The sequence below is a fragment of the Pollicipes pollicipes genome, unplaced genomic scaffold, assembly GCF_011947565.3.
Source record: "Pollicipes pollicipes isolate AB1234 unplaced genomic scaffold, Ppol_2.1 Scaffold_4881;HRSCAF=5763_pilon_pilon_pilon, whole genome shotgun sequence".
NCBI lineage: Eukaryota > Metazoa > Arthropoda > Thecostraca > Pollicipedomorpha > Pollicipedidae > Pollicipes > Pollicipes pollicipes.
Window position 1 is genome coordinate 3384728 of NW_023596576.1, and position 19902 is coordinate 3404629.

At 54.3% G+C, this 19902-nt stretch overlaps 1 protein-coding gene across 1 annotated transcript in view; it reads left to right on the forward strand.

Moving 5' to 3' along the window:
- The window catches only part of LOC119101800 (forkhead box protein O), a 43938-nt gene that overhangs the window by 20667 nt on the left and 3369 nt on the right, over positions 1-19902 (forward strand). Inside the window, exons 3-5 of the mRNA XM_037225224.1 lie at positions 9643-9828; positions 9907-10338; positions 10933-11160. Of these exons, the coding sequence (XP_037081119.1) occupies positions 9643-9828; positions 9907-10338; positions 10933-11145 (831 nt within the window). The 3' untranslated portion in view covers positions 11146-11160. The remainder of the gene's footprint in view (positions 1-9642; positions 9829-9906; positions 10339-10932; positions 11161-19902) is intronic.

A 19902-nucleotide genomic window follows, 5' to 3' on the forward strand; every position in this document is an offset into this window, starting at 1 on the left:
CGATTATCTCCGCTTTCCGTGACGTCTTGGCACTCGCTTCATGCCACGTTCCGCCAGCTCCCGATTGGCTGCCGGTCTCTCATCCCCTCGGGGATCCACCGGCGGGCACTAACCACGTCCGCCGACGCGTGCCCGGAAGCGAGCCCGGGACCTCCCGGCCCGACTGGCGCTGCAGGGACGGGGCGGAGGCGGACGGGGTAGCGATCTCCAGGCCGGCCGGCTCCGCTAATGATTTGTTCGCGCTCTGGAAGCCGATCGGCCGGCGGGCAATTAGGGGACCGGAGCTAACGGGGGCCGGCATGCAACGACCGGGACAATCGATGGCGAGTGGCGGGGCGCGGCCGGGTCCGGGCGCCAGCCGCGGCTCCTCCTCCTCGTCTTCCTCAGCAGGTGCCCCCCCCCCCCCCTCCCCCGGTTGAATCCGTGCGTCGGTGCGGGTGGTGGCGTCCTGGAGGGCCGCTTGGCAGCCAACAAGTAGTCGATGCCGCAGTGGCAGCCGTTGTTTGCGTCACGCTCGCTTTGCATATTTCAGCGCGCGGCACGTGGTGCAATTAAAGTGCTCCAATTTCCAGCTGTACCGAATTTACGGCTTTGACATGGCCACAAACTTTTGTGGTACGCAGGGGTGGCTTTGGATAACTAGGACCCTACATATATGCAACGCAACTGGCTGCCACGATCATTTCTGGACTTAGTAGACGACGAGTGCTTCCTGCTTAAGCAGTTGAAGTACACGTGGCCATGCGATCCGGATTAAAATGCACTAATTTCTAAGACTGAAACTCAATAGAGCTCCCGTTCGTGTAACTAACACACCCACAGCACACAATGCTTCCACCGGAGCTACGTAAGGACGGCAACTGCTTGCTATTTATGCGTGCAGTTTCTGAAACGGTACGTTGAACGATAGCAAGTGAAGTGACAGTTCTCTACCGTGCATAGCCAGGAAGTAAGGAGAAACTTTTCAACGCTAAAATAATCGATGCACCAATTGATCAATAAATGAGTGACAGGTGCTTCAAAAATACATCGCAGAAGGTAACGCCTCGAGCACAGTGAGGCCAGTCCCCTGCAAGAACAACGTATCGGAGTTTTGCTAACGTGGCTGCTCAACACGTTGATGCGATATTGATTTCAGCGTCAACATTAGCCGTCGTGAGACCCGCGAATCGCGCTGAAGAGGGGAAGATTACAAAGTCTCAGTGGAGAAATCGAATCGCGCAGACTTATTTCGTAAGCCAAATCCTTGAGAGATCCCACTCAGCGTCCAATCCACGACGTCTGCTGCTGAACACCCAGGAAGCCTTTCGGCTCCCGACGCACCCAGACCATGCCGCGACCGACGCCCCGCCCGTCCAGCTCGCGAGCAGGCGCTGCTGGTACGTCTCGCCGCCGCCGCCGCCGCCTGAGAGAGCCGACCGACAGCTGGCCGGGCCGGCCGATCGTGCTGGCGCCGCGGCGCAAGCCGGTCCGCCGCGGCCTTGGACCGGCCGCGGCGCCGGTAAAAACAGCCTCCGGATGCAGGTCAAGGCCCGTGGAAGTGCGGCACGGCCGGCGCCGCGTCGCCTCGTGCGGCGTTGCACGCCCCGCGGCGCCGGCTCCGCCGGGCCATCCGGCGCTCGTTGAGCAACGGCGGGGTAAAAACGCCGCCGGCCTAATGCGGCGCCAGGTGACGTGGCCGGCATGCGAGCGCTTTCTTTCCCACATGGGCGCAGGGGCACATGCCTACCACCGCCCGGCCACAGACACGCCACTCTACTGAGATTCGAGGCAGGAGCAAACACAGACTTATAATTCAAGGGTTGGGCTGTTTGAAAGTATACACTTGGCGCCGCCCTACCACGTTGGATATCGATGCGATGGTAGCAATGACGCTGAGGAAGGACTTGACCTACAGTGAAGCTGTTTTTAGTTAGATATGCACAATGTTGCTCGTCGCTCTCCTGATTTGTTCCGCACTTTTTGGTATGCATGTTGCTTTCTTACGCCTTTTTACAGAGTCCTGGCTTAAATATTGGTCTTTTGAAAGTCGAGTACCGCTGGGTGGTATTTCCAATGAGATAGGGTCTTATTTCGCGGTGTTGTAGTGTAAGACCGATTCCAAAAGTAAAAATATCGCCGTTGTCTACGCTTTGTCAAGAAAGGAGAGCTTCTTTTTTGGAATCCGAATCTTCTGGTCACTCTGGGACTAAAACGTTCAGAACATGTCGTTTGTACGTCCAAATTCTTCACCCGTTTCCCGCGATTTTGACCAGTGATGAGCTATGATTCGGTCGGCGATGTGCTGTCATCTCGGCTAATAGCTTTGGCTAAGGTCGCCAGCTCTTTCCCGTCCGCTGACGTAGCCGGGGATCCGCCTGCTGCGGCTCCCCAGCGCGGAGTCCGGCGGCGGCCCGGGCCGAGCCTCCGCGCCCCCAGCGTCACCGGTCCCGACCTGCCCCACGTTGGCAGTCGGGCGGCGGCGGCGGCGGCGGCGGCGGCGCACTATTGATTCGCCCCGCGCTGCGCCCTGCAACTGGTGAGCCGGCGGCGCCAGCGTGCAACAGGTGCCGTCTGCCAGCCGGCGGAGCAGCAGCGGCGGACAGAGCAGCAGCGGCGGGTCGAGCCCTGCTGGCCGACCCGGCCACCACTCACAGAGCACCACTGCAGCGCGGAGCACTGAGCCGAAGAATGGCGACGGTCGACGTCAAGGAATATGCCGAAACGCTCCGATGAAACACGAACGGATCGGCGGGCTCTTAGTGTGGGTTGTAGAAAGCAGAAGCGAAGCTCCTTCGCGGAAGGCGGTGAACCACTGAAATGGACTAAAGAAGGAGGACGAAATCCCTGAGGAGCTCGAAGATAGCAGCTCTGGTCAACCTCCCGGGTGAACCATCAATTGTAACCGAAACTGGGGGTGTAGCTCTGGGGAAAGAAAGGCAGCCACGCTACTACTGCGCTGTTTCTGCGTCCTGCAGGATAATAATAAAGTGGTTAGGAACAATACATTATTAAGAATTTCCGTACTGCATCGATAGAGGATTGCACATTCGACGATATGGTTCTGTACAGGCCCTTGGCATATGTGGAAAGACAATGAAGTCTGATCCCATTCGGGGCCACATAGTGTAAATGGTGCTTCATCTCGGCTTAATGCGTCATCGGCTTAAAGTTTTGGTCATACTTTGTTCTCCATGAATCGAACATCGGGCTCGGTTACCTTCGAAATATAGTCTGGCACCCACTGGAAGACAGCGCAAAGCTATAAATGCACTTTTCCTATACTCACGCGTTGTAATGTGTCGTCACTCAGACACCTATGGTGAGTAACACATTTGATACCACTAGCGAAGGCAAATGAGCATTTTGAATACTCCCTCGTGAAAGAACAAATTAGACATACATGGATTTCATTACGTTGCATGCAGTGTTGTCAGTCCCCAGCCGTGTTTACCCAGGCGCGGTGAGACGCAGCTGTAGTTAGCCGCCCTCCGGCGACCCTGGACCGAGGTCCGATCCGTGACCTGCCTCAACGCGGCTGACACGACCGGCCGGCCGCCTGACCGGCGGTGGGGTGCGCCTGAGCAGCCATCCTGAGACCGCCGCAGGCACCACCGGGCGCGCTCCTCGCGCCCGCGGGCCCGTTTAATTAGATGTCAAAGCAATTTGGCTCGCACGCGGGCATAATGAAACGTTCAAATTCATTCGGCCGGGCTTGAGGCCGGAGATTGGCTGCGCGCGCGCCGCCGGAGGCGCCACTATTGATCGGGGCCTGCACGGGGTCGGCGGCGGACGCCACTTCGGCCAGCCGCGCGCCGATACGCCCAGTTAAAGGCGGCCCAAGCCGGCCCGGCGGCGTGCCCGGGCGGCGCTGGCCCGGCCCGACTCGGCCGGCAGCCGCGGTGTCGCGCAGCGCCGTTGTCAGGCACAACAAAGGCGACTTCTGGTCGTGAGCGGACCACTGTGCAGCTGCCCCCCCCCCCCCCTCCCCCCGCTCCCCAGGCACGGCCGGTCCAGTAGTTCGTTCAGTAAGGCTACCCAGGGCTCTGCCGATTCACGTGGAGGTCGGTCCGGAGTGAGGTCGTGTCGCCGACGATCATAAATCCGAAGAGAACTTTATGTATATGGACTCCAGCGGAAGCGTTGGAAATGGAAATCACGGAATGACAATGCCTCGCTTTTTAAACGAGTGCGGTACATGTTATCGAGTAGCGTTCCGCAGAGCACGAGCATTTGCAAGGTTTTCTTACCGGCCAAAGCCATGACCCGGATTCGGTCGCTGTCGCTACATGAGAAGCCAAAGTTATAACTACTTGGCCATCAAGTTTCCCACAGACATATGCAGGAGCTGCTATGTTACCCGAAGGTAAAGCCCTGCGGTCAACAAAAAATAACGATTATTAACAGCCCTGCGGTCCAGTGTTTCCGCTTTGCTGAGACCGCTTGTCGTGCGCCTCCTACGCTTGCCCTAATGTGACTTTGCTCAGACCGCTGCCGCGCACCTTTTACGCCTGCCCTAACGTGACTTTGCTCAGACCGCTGCCGCGCACCTGTTACGCTTACCCTAACGTGACTTTGCTCAGACCGCTGCCGTGCACCTCCTACGCTTGCCCTAATGTGACTTTGCTGAGACCGCTGCCGTGCACGTCTTACGCTTGCCCTAACGTGACTTTGTTCAGACCGCTGCCGTGCACCTCCTACGCTTGCCCTAACGTGACCTTGCTCGGACCGCTGCCGTGCACCTCTTACGCTTGCCCTAACGTGACTTCATTCAGACCGCTGCCGTGCACCTCTTACGCTTGCCCTAACGTAACTAGTCAGGTGTGATGAACAATAACAGTAACCTCCACTAAAACCACTGCAAATTAGGAAAATACGACACATGCTATCTACGAACAAGTGACGAACCTTATGAATAGAGACCGTTTCACTAGCTACGAGCTCATGGGCCTCAGTTCACAGGCACGCGTATAACAATGAAAACGCTGGGATACCATTTGCGTAGCACATAAGCAATTTGTGTCACTGCGAGCCATGTCTTTTTGCACATCCCAGATGCGTTTTTGCTCGTCTTTGTTATGTTATCGGAACTTGGACGGTGTCAGACCTTCACGTCCGCGACACGCAGGGGATCGTGGGACTATTGCAGCCAATGGCAAATGCCCACGCAGTGTACAATATCCACCGTTAGTTCGTTTTATCGGTGGCCGGACGAGATCTGTTCATCGGGCGCCAGGCTACCCAGCGGCCCAATCATGGGACAGCGAAATGGCAGACAATGGATGGACGCCTGCTTGAAGACATCAGCCGCCGCGCCGAGCTTGCCTGGATTGAAGGGTTTTCTTGTCGAAATGGGAGTGATATCTAATGAGTTTTCCAATTGGACGAAGGCGAAAGTGTGCTGTGTTTGCCTCGTGTGTACAAGAAAACGGAACTTAACAGCAGGCAAACAGTTAATTATCATGTTCGTCGCCAGCCATAAGTTTTTCTGCTTTATGTTTCGATGCGGCTTGTTATTTGGTGGACGCCAACACTGATAAGAATGGCGGTGTGCTCGGTATTATCCTTTTGATGTTTTATGAATTATAACCCCGCCAAGCTGTCGCTTCTCGAAGCGGCCATGTGCGCCGATACATGCGTGGTCCGGTGTACCGTCTGATGGGCCTTTTCAAGCCTATGATTTTTTATGTCGTGTCGTGCGGGATAGTCTAACCACAAAGGTAGCTATTTGAGCTGCCATCTAGGGTCCTAAAATAGAATCCTGACGATACTGCACCGCCGTAGCCGGGAAGGAAGCCATATCGGTGGACTCCATCAGTGTGAACAAAAGCCAGTTGATGCAAGTGCGAATGCAATACCACTACCTGTTTGGTATTTTGACTACATTCTTCAAACGCAGTGCAATTCAGCATTGTGGGAGTTGAGAATGAAGCCTTGTAAACGTGTGGAAGGCGGATACGTGTATATTGCACGAGCGCTAACCACCGGTAATAGGCAAGTCGAAAATGGAAGACGTAAGGTAAGGTGGAAGAAGTCAAAGTACGTAAGTTATTTGATGTTAACGAAGTCGTGGTATTTTTCCGCACTTAACAGATCTGTCCTTGCAAATCTATAGCTCTTTTCACTCAAGCATTCTTAGACCAGGGTTTAATGTGATACCAAAGTTGAAATGCAAGAGATCAAGGGTAAACAGGAGTGGAAGCCATCGTTCAAGTCTCATGTCGCAGAGACCCCGGGTCGTGAAGGTATTGAAGCGGTTGACATCCGTTTTATTTAGCTTTGTCGTTTGTTGAAAATGTTTCTTTTTCATTTTAATTGAATGGCGAAGATAAAATTGTTACATTGTTGCAATGCTGCAGGAACTGGCCGCCCGATGAAAAGTTTGCATACATATGACGAGCAATTATACAGCCCAACCAACATCTTAAGTTCTGCGCTTCGCGTTTTTGAAAACTGCGTGATAAAGAGACAGAGGAAAAGAAAGAGAGGGGGGGAAGAAGCAGAGAGAGAGTGAGAGAAAAAGAAAAGAGAGAGAAAGAGAGAGAGAGAGAGAGGGGGGGAGAACCAGTGGCGAGATGTTCTGTGCAGCACCCGAGAGCACCGTGCCAGAAGAGATGCTGGCGGGCTGATAGCGGCCGTCAGCCGAGTTATGGGGCAGTCGGCGCCGCTCCGCCGCCCTGACCCCGTTTGGAGCGGTCCAGCCCTCCCACCCCGTCCCAGCCGGCCGGCGGCAGGCGCGCATCACGCAGCCACCGCCGCCGATTGGTGGCCAGCCGTGCTCTGTCGCTGTGGATGTGCGATTGCTCAATGGGTGCAATCTGGTAGAGAATGAACCTAGGTCACAATAGTTACCGAGCATACTAGTCTGGCTGCTGCAGTGCGTGGGTATGGAATGGGTATAATGTTGGAGCGACACACTCAGCCGATGACATGTGAATGAAACAGCGGTCTGAGCGGTCAAAAGCACCGAATATAAGGACAGTTTGTATAAAATGTGACACTGCCTCGATTTGACGTCTGCTGTGATCCTAGACGGCCATCTCCTTCCGTACAGCATGCAATAACCGACATGGAGAAGTTCAATTCTAATGAAGTATCCATGCGTCAATAGTTTAGGCTGAGGGGACTCATCACCTACAAGAACCCGTTCCTGACGTATCGGAGCTCAAATGGCCACGAGTTTCCACCGGCCACGCAGCCTACAGCCGCGGCGCATACACAGCGGCGCGTTCCGGCGATGGAGCCGGCCTTCAGCGCAGCGCCGCCACCGTCGGGCGCGGCGCCGGCGCTGCACCGAGCGCCGGCCGGCCTACCCCACCACGTTTCACGGTGCGGCCGCCGTCGGCGTGCCCCGGGGACGTGCGACACGGCCTGGGCCGGCGCGTGCACGGCCGCCGTGACGTGCCGCGCTGTTGCATGACAAGCGGCGATATGGAGGGGGCCGCGCCCGGCTGACGGATGGTTATGGCCACGGCAGTGCCGCAGCGCTCGGCCGCCGAGGCAGGCGGCGCGACGCCGAATAAAGTGGGGCTGGTCATCTCATCATGTCAGGCAGCGGCTTTTCTGGGCCTGCCAAAGTGAATGGTTCGCAGGGTTACCAGCGCCCACCCGGTCCTGGATGACAAAGCTGGCCACATACTGCGATAAATAACAGAAATGAAATGGTAATTTCTGTAAGCCTGAAAACGTCTTCGACAGCGACACGCGCATAAGCCATCGAGACCCTCTGTTATCCATGAAGTGTTCACTTGGCTGGACACTGTGCCTCACTGTTATCAGCTTTTGACCCATTAAATGGCTGATCAACGGGGCTGACGGGCAGACGGCTGGCATTTACCCTAGTGTAAGGCGGGTGATCGAAATAATCCCGTGTACAGTGGTCAAGAAACCGGCTTCTGTAAAGATGACGGTATGATCAAGCTTATATCTGCACCGACGCCGCACAACGTACCAAGCGCTATCGCGCTGGTCTCTATTGTTTGGACAAGGGGTATGACGTTACCTAGCCCTCTTTACGACAACATGGGGTGACCTAATGCAATGAGAATATGCGTGACTTTTGCCTTTTCTTACCGTGGCTGCAGGAGTATCGTGGCTGTCGGCAAGAGTTTTGTTGACCTGGCCTATATTCTGAAACCCTATTTCTGGTAACTTTGGAGCATTCTCAAGCAACCAAACAACGTGTAGCATTCGTGGAACTGAAACAGTCACGAATCCGCAATACTTTGATCTGTAACTACGGTCTACGGCAAGGAACATGCAAATTATCGGGGATGCAAAAAAACTTCTCAAGAAGGGTGAGGGCTGAACCACTCTTGGAATTCGATTGCTTAATATGCAAAGCCAGAGCCTAAATTTGGACCTGTAAGGAACGTTTCCCGTTCCTACGCCTATGTGAAAAATGGCATTCAAATTTCATGAAGAATGTGACAAAAGCGTCTATATGATTCGACGCCTGTATTTGCCGTCGCCGGCGCCAGGCACGCAGGTCCGGGTAGCTCTTTTCCAGCAGCCGAGTGCCACGGTGAGGTTGCGGGCGCGGCTCCACGCACCGCCGCCGCCGGTGCGCGTCGCCGGACGGGTGAGGGCGCCCGGCCCTTGCCGGCCCCGATCTCCGCCTAGCCGCGCTTGGGAATCCGGGGTGGACGACCGCAGCGTTCTCATTACGCACAGCCCTTCAGCGGCCGCGCCGTTCACGCACAACGGGGTCAGGCCGCGTGACGTCACCAGAGAAGAGGTCCGCGGTGCGTGTGGGGCGACCGGCACACTCTGGCCGCGTTCCGGCTCTGGCTCTCTCCCCTCTCTTTCTCCCTCTCCCTCTCTCCCTCTCTCTTCTATGACGTGATGCGCAACCGTGACGTGATGCGCTTCTATTTGCTCTATGAAATGGATGTGCGCTATGAAACGAACATGCATTTCTTTACTGCCGAGGAAACCCCTGGGGCGGGTAACACAAACTTTCAATTACAAAGGTGACGCAAAGACAGCCGGCTGTTTTTGCGCACAAAGATCCTGCATTATTCTTTTAAACTAATCTGTAAGCTGCAAAGATGTTTGCGTGCAAGTGCATGGTTCCAGAAGGCTGCGATCAACCATAACGAGCCGAACCTAGCTAAACATATCAGCAATGCTTCGCACGTCAAGTATGCGGTATTGCGAGTCACAAATCACAGCGCAGTGTGATGCCCTGAAAGGTAAATCGATGTTAAGCATATACTTTCCTTTAGATCTGCCTGCTTTTGGAACGTTGAAATGAGCGTTAATTCTTACTTGATTTAATCAGCTCTTTATCTATCCCAAAGCTCTCTTCCAGTCAAAATCTCGCTAACTCGTGAGTCGTATGCTTAAGATAGATCGTAAATTGAACTCGGACAAATTCGGCTCCCTTCCTTTTCGAAAAGCTTTTCTCCGAGAGAAAGTCAAGAAAGCATCCCAGAAAATCCTGCATACAGCGCTACGCGTTACAGAGATACGTGTGCATTGTCCTATTAAAAGGAAAATATGTACCTGGAAGCTAAACATCGAACTGTATGTCAGCCTTATTTGGATTTACGATGATAAGAGTCATTCCATCACATGAAACCAATTACGGCATTGCTGGATGTGCCTACCGATCCACCATCGTCTTCCGGCAGTGCTGACACCGTCGTCCTTGCCCCGCAGAACTCAGTGCGACATAACCTGTCGCTACACACACGTTTTGTCAAGGTGCAGAATGAAGGCACCGGGAAGTCCTCCTGGTGGACCATCAACCCGGACGCCAAGACGGGCAAGTGCTCGCGCCGGCGCGCCGCGCTGGAGCCCTCCAAGAGCGGCCGCAAGCGCGGGCGCGCCAAAAAGCGTCCGGAGGCGCCGTCCGGCGGGCCGGACGGCGCGTCGGAGCCGTCCGGTCCGGACGGCCGCTACCTGGAGCCGCCGGCGCTGGCGTACGGTGCGGCGCCCGGCTGCGAGCGGCTGGCAGCCGGCCTCGGCTGGCCGTATCCAGGTCGGCCGGCGTACCAGCCAGACCGGACGGCCGTGTACCAGCCGGGGAGCGCCGGGTACCAGCCAGAACGCTCCGGGTACCAGCCGGAACGCGCCGGGTACCAGCCGGACCGCACCGCGTACCAGGAGACCGAGTACGGACAGGAGCGGCAGGACGCTTACGAGCAGGGTCGGGCGTCGGAACCGACTGCCGGCGGCATGAAGTACGAGCCGGGACTGCCGCCGCCGCCCTATCATGGCCTCAACGGCTACGGCATGTACTGCGGCGGCGGCGGGCCGTTCGCGGCCGACGGCCGGAGGACGGGCGCCCTAATGCCCGGCCCCAGCGGCCACCCCGGCCAAGAGGTGGAGCACCACGGCTACAACGGGCTGCAGGTGAGGTAACAGTCGGTCACGACCGGAGTAAAAAGGAGGGGCCGTGCGTAGCCAACGCACAGAACTTTGTTCGGAAGATGCGAAAATAGGCGGTGTGCTTCGATCCAAATCTTGCCTTTTAGAGTTTGGGCTTGAGTTTGAGCTTATAGTGCTGTTGTTGAGCCCTTCACAGCATAGCTATGTCGAAATCGCCCGGCTGTGGTGACAATACCCTGATTTGTTGACCATATGCAGCTACAGTGCCTCGGCGTCTGCAGCTGCAGAGCCTGCAATACCAGCTGCAGTGCCCCCTTGACCGGCTGCGTTTGGGGCCGCCAGGTGGCGTCGCCGGCGGTCGGCTCGTGCCCGATGTCGCCCGGCCGGTACGCCGCCGCCGAGGGCGCCTACCCGGGTCCGCCGGCCAGCGGTGCCCCGTACGCGCCCTCGCCGGCCGGCGGTGGCCCGCCCTCGGCCGCGCCGTTCGCGGCGTTCGGCGTCGCGGGCGCGGCGCCCGCACCGCTGGCCTTCTCCGGCGAGACGCGGCCGCCACCCAGTCCGTCGCAGGAGCAGACACCCTCGCAGCTCATGTCAAACCTGATGGGCGCCCTGCAACAGGACCCGGCGCTCAGCGCCCTCGAGCTGGACAGCTTCCAGGGCGGTTTCGTCTGCGACGTGGACAACATCATCAAGGAAGAGCTGAGCATGGACGGCAGCCTGGACTTCGCGTTCGGCGGCGGCGGTGGCGGCGGTGCGGCGCATCAGCGCTCGGTGCGTCTGCCGGCCACCGCCGGCACCGCCCGCTTTCACCCGGTCGACGCCCCGCTATAGAGGCCGGCCGCTCCGGTGAGTCGGCGGACGGCGCTGGACGCTGAGGCCTCTGCAGAGTGCCGTGCCGAACGGAGACATTTGCAGAGCCTCATAGGCGTTGGCTTATGGCAGTTGCACTTTGCATTTGCGCTAAAAGTCAAGTTCACTTTTGGTATCTTCCCCGGACAACTTGTCGGTTTTGATCGCCGATAGCATCGATGGTTTAACTGACCTAAATTCACCCTTGTGTATCTCAAGGCCATGTTTTGTGTATATGTGGGGGTTTGATCCGATATAGTCGTCTTGTAAAGAGGGAAACTATATGCACACAACATTACCTCAGTAGTGCCTAAAACGTTCCATTTTCTTGGTCTGAATCAAACTTTCGGCGCCACACTACGTAGAAACAAGAAATGTCGCGTGATCAGAGATGACGACACCGACGGCCTAACGGCCTGGTCACCACCTGGCGCTGCTGGTCGGTGATTGGCTGGATGTGCTACCACGCGCGGTACGACCTGGGAGAGCCTGATCTCTTCTTTCGTAAAGTTGTGGCATTCTCAGCAGATTTTGAGAAACGAAAAAAAGGATGACGACACTGTGTACCTGCTAAATCAAGTTCAGTTCTTTCTCTTGAATCCAATAATGATCGGCATTCAAGCAAATGCGGCTGCAATTAAAATAATCTGATATCACCACGGTCCAGTCAGTTTTCTTGTGTTCAGTTTTCTATTCACTCGAGTCGCATCAGGCTTTTGCTGGCGTAGATGTAGTTTAGCAGGGAGCAATTCAAATCATAAGAGGACATTAAAAAGACGGCAGGGCTTCTCGCGTAACGGAACTAACGGTCAATACAAACGACCCTCGCAAAGTAATGGAGCCTTACGCAGTTCTGCGGGTGCGGGGAACCGGAGAGACCTCGCACTCGGATCAACATCCACTCTGGCCATTTCAAAACAAACAGAGCGATTCTCCAAACGGGCTTTCGCCGGGCCCCGCTCGAGTTTCGGTGTGTATTTTCCGCGCCGTCGGGCGCCGACTGAAGACTGCTCCTCGCCGCTGTCCGGCACGCCCGTTCAGCGCCGGTTTGCCGCGGTATTGCCAATAAAACGCCCGCTCCACTCTGGCGGAGCCTGCGTGAGGCGCTGGAGCGGCTGAGCTGGTCCCGGATGGGGCGCAGCTGCGGGGCGCCGACGCCTGTCAACAGCCACAGCCGGGCTTCTCCTTCCTCGAGTATGCCATCCGCCATGCACTTAACCTTGGATAAACTGGCATTGTTTCCGGCACGCTGGAAATGGTTGTTTTTGGCTGCCCTAAAGCCGATTGAAAGGCAACTAACGCACTTTACAGCAAGCAATGGTTGGCTTCCTATGGGGCATTTTCACAAATGCTGCTTGCTGTTTGGAATATCGTAAGCCGTAGATATACTTAGAACAACAGTGAGGGAACACACGTACCAGATAAAAGTCCGGCAGCTCCCACAAGATAACAGAGTTTAAACATCCAGGGCTGTGCTCTTGCAACACGAAATGCTTCCACAAATCAATGAATTCGTTTGAAAAACGTGGCTGGTACAAACCGCCTTTGATGCAAGCATCTCCACGAAATTTTTAGACGTATTTTCGATTATTTTCAACCTCAAACACCTCGCACTGCATACAACCCTTGTGGAACCACAAGCATCAGTTCCTCAACGCCCTCACAAAGTCAGCTAATGGGCCCGCTCAAGCGTTCTTGACGACCGCTCACCTTACACTAGTGCAATACAAGGTGACAGCGCGACGCCACGGCATCGACAGCTCTGACCAATAGTGCAGCTGCGCGCGGCCCGCCGGCCCGGGCCGCTGGCGGCGCGCCGGCGGGGCCGGCGGGCGCCGAGCCGGGCCGGTTTTTGTCGGCGGGTGCCGGTCCCAGTCGATGCCGGCGGGCCCTGCCGGGCGCCGGTCGAGCCGTGACCCTTCAGGCGGCACGCAGCCGGCCGCGGTATTGATTCGGGTCCCGGCCGCCGGCCGCCCGATCGCTGGTAACGCGGCGCTCTCGCCGCGCCGCGCCATTTCATATTCGCCGCGCGCCCGAGAGCCAGCTTTTGGCGCGAGACTGGCGGCATTGCGGCGTGCCGATGCGTGGCGGCCGAAGGGCGCGCGGCGCTGCCGCGTCAAGGCGCGCCGGCAAACAGACGTGCAAAAACGCACGTGCTTACTCAAAATTTCCAGATTTGCTGTTCGGCTCAAAGATGATCGGTGTGTTGTTCCGTGTTGTGATGAATGCCCGGGGATTTGCTCGAATGGCTGGGGCAGCTTTTTACTGAGAGTCACTTGTTGGCAACGCTGGCATGCATTTGCAACACCGGCAAAGATGGGTGGTGTAAACATACCTGACATTGTCTGCTTTTTGCAATGACATCATAGCTGGTATGCTTCAACGATATACCTAAGACGCAGTTTGGAACCTCTTTCAGTGGTGACAAATGTCATGATAGGAATGTTTTGCCAGATTGTGCACAGTTTGCTTAACCTTAGAATGGCTGAAATCCAAGATATTCAAATTATTGGTTGTGATGAAATGATGATAGAATGATATCTATAATGATAGCAACGACGAAATATATGATCATGCATATGGATATTATAATGACAATCATGATGCTAACAATGTATGTATAAATTATATATGCATACACATATACATATATACGCATATGTAATGATAATCAAACAATGATTAGATGTTTAAATCAGATACCATCAAACATGTGTGGGCGCGTGGATATAAGCCAACCACAGAGACAGATTTGTGGCATGGCTCAGGAATAACCGGTCTATAAGAGCCAAAGGAACGACATTTCATATGGAGCCCCATTAGTTATAAAGTAGTTTTCCATTGGTACCATAGTCATTTGGCTATTTATGAATGATATTTGGGGCGTTTCAGGTTGTGAAATTTAATGAAATGCTCCATCCTCATTCAAACGCATAGTGAAAAGGATGACTATCCCAAGAATGATTATCGTTTAGCCCAGCATTGCATGAAATGGTCCAAACATTTAAGCGCTTCCTCTGAATAATCGCTTCAGTGATTGCGAAGTTGATAAAAAATAGTGTTGCCTCTGTTCTGCGTTGTGATTTGCAACCAACACTCAGTTATCCAGTCAATTTTATCTGCAGCCAACTGCTAGAACCTCAGTCGGACATGGCCCCGGATGGCCCCGGATGGCCCCGGATGGCCCCGGACGGTCCCAGATGGGCGACATGCAAGGCTCAAAAGGCCAACACAGAGCATTGACTGAAACCCAGATAGATAAGGAAGGATAAATGCAGCTCTGTGGAAGCCGCTGGTCCGGTCAGTCTTTTAGCAGGCTTCAGCCATTTTAAAAGAAGAGGCTAGGTGACTGGCCTGTTATCTTCTAACACGTCGAAGTTTGTTTTTTACTTCATGTGGTAAAACGAGAAAGTCGAAGCTGTGTACATTATAGCAACCTTCCCATCTTTATACACGAAAATTGTGTCAGCGACCCGGTCAGTCATCTATTGAAAGACATCCGTTCTGGGACATTACCACACCATCTTTTCCTGGTAGTTTCTACTCTTGTATATCTTGATACCAGCGATATCGATGCATGATATTTGTCGTACCCACATCAATGCAGTATTCTGCACCGGAATGCAGCTTCTACACAGCGCGTGGCTGTATCTTCCGGCACTGTGATGTTTGGCAATGAAAAACTGCATATTGGCTATTGCAGGCGAGTATGATGGCATAAGCGCTCAATGGCGACACAAAAATTGATTCAAACTCTGGTCTGCTTCCCGTGTTCAAAAACCCTGTGCTAAACAGGTGTTCATGATGCGCACGTACTCATCTATCATAATCGAGATCATTCTACTCCATCCGACAATTTACGAACACGTTGTGCGTGCAAGCACTGTCATGTCAGCGCCCTTATGAGCCGTCCTGAAGTCGGATACAACCAATGATCGTCGAGCAGTACGCAACCGCAAGCTGGAGCTGACCAATTATCACGGATCGACCAGGCGCAAGCTGGAGTTGTTAAGCCAATCCATGATGGCAAACCAGATCAGTTCTAGTTTGCAACTGCCGCCTTCTCCGCAGCCTGCTCGAAAAATCATCAGCAATCGGTTTTTTGGTGTGAGCTGGGATGAGCCAATCATGATCGAGCAGCCTACTCCCGTGCACTGCGGCCGAGCAATCGTCGGGTCGCAGGCTATGCGATCAGAGCTCGCCACTATCCGGGACGTGACTAGGGCGGCTGAACTGCAACGTCCGGGACACGGGTGGGCTGGCGAACCGCCACCCCCGCACAGCCAAGGTCGAACCGGCGGAGACTCGTTGGCATGCGGCGCTGGCGGTGCCACGCAACGTCAGAGCCGGACGTCAGAGCCGGGCGTCAGAGCCGGACGGCTTCGCGCTGAGCGGGGCACAGCAGAGCACAGGAACCACAGAAGAGCGCAGGTGTCATAGCAGAGCGCAGAAATCACAGAAGAGCGCAGGTGTCACAGCAGAGCGCAGGCGTCACAGAAGAGCACAGGTGTCACAGCAGAGCTCAGGTGTCACAGCTGAGCGCAGGTGTCACAGCAGAGCGCAGGTGTCACAGCAGAGAGCAGGTGTCACATCATAGCTCAGGTGTCACAGCAGAGCGCAGGTGTCACAGCAGAGAGCGGGTGTTACAACAGAGCTCAGGTGTCACAGCAGAGCACAAGTACGCTTTGGACTATAGATGTCATGCGGATCGTTATGCACGATCCATCTGGAATGCAGACAACATTCACTTAGTGTGCAATATGGGCCGGCGTTTACCATGAAGTGACATGATACGACCCTCCCAACTATCGTCCTGGATCACCAGATATCTGGATCCATCCCCACGCGGCTCTCGGCAACTGGACTATCTCAGCCGGAGAATGCCCCAAGCTATTTAGCTCTGAAGACGGCATGTGGTGAGCGGTCGACAGACTCGTTCGTATCAGCCGTAACATGCTTAGGAACATTTAACCGGACTCATGGCAATTCAGTGCACAAATTCATCGGACGCAAGCCATAGCAACTGAATAGTTAAGATGCCGTTTAAGATTTTTTACGAACTTTTTATTGTCAGGGTGACCTTTGTGAGGTATGATTATGAGCGAGTCCGCATGCCAATAGAATATTGCTTGGAGAATGCAAAACTAGCCTGAGTGACCAGCCCGGCCGGCACGTTTTCCAGAAAGTTAAAACTTTTCAACCCCTGAAAGGATCTCCAGGTTCTTTCAGCAACAAAAATGGCAGCGGAGTGTATAGCAGGGTATTTAAATGTATAGCAGCGGAGAACTGTGACATCTATTGTGACCCCCTCGTCCCGCGCTACACCTGGTGTTCGATGTACGTGAATGAAATCAATGACCAATGTACAATGGCATGGGACATTTAATATTATTAGGCTGCGCTCGCCATGACGGTGACTGTGTGGCATGTTCGCGGCGTGCCACGCCCACAAATATCCGGAGTGAGTCAGCCAACAAATCCCCTTTTTGCATTCGGATCTATTGTAAACAAACAAACCACAGGCAGTGGAACAGGTGTATGCATGTATGTGTGTATGTGTTCGTGCATGCGTGCGTGCGTGCGTGTGTACATGCTTACGTGCGTGCGTGCGTGCGTGGGCGCGCTTGTGTGTGTGTGCGTGCGCGCGCGCGCGCGCGTGTGTGTGTGTGTGTGTCCAAAACAGCAGCGAGCTTTGAAGGGGATTTTCTCGCGACCCGGGCCCACCGGCGACGCTTGGCAATGCCACATGTCGACTATTTTGTATAGTGAGCGCGTGGTGATCGAAAATTCCCCATAGATTAGCATCAGCGGCGTAGATTTGACACCGATGCCAAGTTTCCGGTCCAAGGTGTCATGTGTCACGCGCCCACAAGCTGGCAAGATCGATTTGGTTGCGTTTGTTTCCTTTGTCACGTGTTGTGCCATATCTGAGCATCTAGTGCAGGTAGAGGTGTAAATTCAATTCGAAAACGTCCACCAATGCGCCGTTTACAATTTCAGCGATATCACCACGTTGTGCGCCGCGCGGTTCCGCCATGGATCGTAGGAAAAGTAGAGAATGTCGGCATTTCGGAAGGCGCCGTCGGCTACGGACATCACAGGTGAAGAAAAGTTGTCACCGATCGGCGGCCAGCCGGCAAGACGCGCCAACATCGACACTAAATTTGACAACATCGACACCAAATTTGACACTAAATTTGACAACGACGAGTCGGAGAGACTCGAAAGTGGCGCGATTCGACAGAGAATCAACCGGACTATGCCGTGGTGTAAGCGCTGAAATGCACGTGCCACGCGTCACGCCGGCGCGAGTTAACATTATCGCTTTGGCCGTTTTGGACAGTGTTTTTCCGTTTTGCGTGATATCTCAGCACCGAAGGCACGGAGTGATTCAAAAATGCTATGTCTAGATAGGGCATCCAACAGTAAATCACGTGGTGTCATGTGCAAGGTCGCACGGGCCACGTGTCACACCGACACGATCTGGAATGCTGGATTTTGTTATTTTCGACGGGCTTGCACATGTTATGCCATATCTCCGCACCCAGGACACGGAGCTACTCGGGGGCAGCGCGCATCAATGGGGAATCGAATGGGCAATCACATGGTGCCTAGTTTACAGTCACACACATGACACGTGACATGCACACACGGGCCGGTAAAATGTGTTTTTCTATTTTTGATCCGCTGAGGGCACCTAGAAGCGTGAATCCAACTGCACAATATAGATAAATCAATGTTAACGCCTTCAAAAAAGTGCAGCGAAGCAAGCATGCAAACGCTTGCAATCACTTTTTTGCTGAAAGTTTTGATATCTTTGGTCCTGGTATGAGTCCTGGCAACTTAAGTCGAAGATCAATGAATTTGACATGATATGCCTTTTCCAGCTGTGATGATGGTACTTGGGTAAACCAGTTATACTTCGGCGATATATTGGCCGTAATAAAACGGGCTGTGCGCATGTGCAGTTTTCCCGAACAACTTATTCTCGACTGGCTACAGCATGTTGTACATGAGGATAGGCTTCGGGGAAGGTGGCATTGGGCGCTTTCCGGCATTGGTATTGACCTTAAGAAATCTAATGCTAGCGCGCCTGTGGATCAGGCAGTGTTTAGATCACATGCTCCTTTGTGGATGGTACATTCAAGTACACCGTACAACTTATATCATATCAGTAGATATCATATAGACGTGAGTCACGTCTATACTCCCAGCTAGCAGCCGATGTTTCACCAGCCCTTCAAACGCCCCAGAGTAGGTGCATCCATGTTTTGCGTACAAAAGCGTATGATTTTTTTGACACGTTTGCCGGAACAATTGCTGAATGTGCTCGTCGTCAACCTTGCTTTTCGTGTGGCTGCTACCTCTGACCACGGAGATCTGGGTCTATTTATGATAGTTTTAATCTGCCCTTCGTGATTCTAAAACTTACTTTTCCCATGCCATTCGAGTGCGGAGGTGAAATGAAAGCCGCAATGCAGAGTTGCAAAATTTTGGCACGTTATAAGACAGCTCGCATTTAAACGCTTTGAAACGTTACAGTACGACGGTTATTTGTACGCTATTTACTGCCCCTCTCTGTGCCACTTTTTGGTAAAAATGTTGGTTACGATCGGAGGCTGCAAACACATATGCCAAACCGCAAGGTAACGGACGGAGCCGAGCCGGGCCGCTGAAGCTACAAACTTTCCGTATGGGTTGAACCTAAACTCCCCGGGCGCGCCCTCGCTCTTGATGATGTCCACCACATGATGACCGAAGGTTGTGGCGGCATCCGCGATTACGTTATGTGTGAAAGTCGCGTCGAGTATTGCGCGTTAGCCAGCTCCGTGACGCTGTAATTGTTTGCTTTGTCGACATTCCAGTGCAATAGAAACTAGATCTATTCCGCGCCGTGACGGAGTACCCAATCGTGTAGGGCTGTACAGAACGGACGTCCCTTGGCAGGCGCTGTTGTGGGATGCAAGTGCCGCTGTTAGCATGAGACACGCATTGCTAGCCAGGAGAAGCTTAATGCCTGCGGGTGTGTTTGCATGCAGTCTGCTTGATGATGCAAATATACAGTTTTTAGTCAGTACTATTATGCCGCATGGGAGCCATCGTCTATCTGGGTTATGTTGCTGTTTTTGCTGCGCGCCGCCGACGCGACGCGATCGATCACGTGACCTGCACGGCCTCTGGGACTGGAAAGGCTTCACCAGCTGCTTTTGTGTTCCGTTACACATATGTCGGACAGGGGGCTGACTACCGTTCCCAGAAACGTAAAAGTCGTTCGGCCGTTAACGTTGATATCGCTGGGAACGCAAGGCACGGAGATGTAAGACTGTTCGCACGATTGTGTGCTAAACGTGCAGCACAGCAGCCGAGCATCAGAGCCCTTCGTTGGCTTACTCGTGCGTTATGCCTTTCCTTCCGCATAGTACTCGTCCAGCGCCGTGCTGCCCCGCGGTCGTTTTTACGGCCACTCGGAACCCGTTACCAAGGCATTTCCGTATTGATCGGACTGCGCGCTGGAGCCGCGTAATCCCCTGCGGCTTCGTCGTCCACTGGTCAGGGTAAGCCAGTGCCCGGCACTTAGGCCGCCGCTTCACAGCTCCGTAACTTTTGTATTTTTGCGTGCGCCCGCCGCCCGGTGGCGGCGTGCCCAGAGACGCGCGGGACGCACGGGGAGCGGCGCCATGTCGCTAGCGGCGGGCAAAGGCTAGCTACACCAGCTAGTCAAGACAAGACAAGACACAA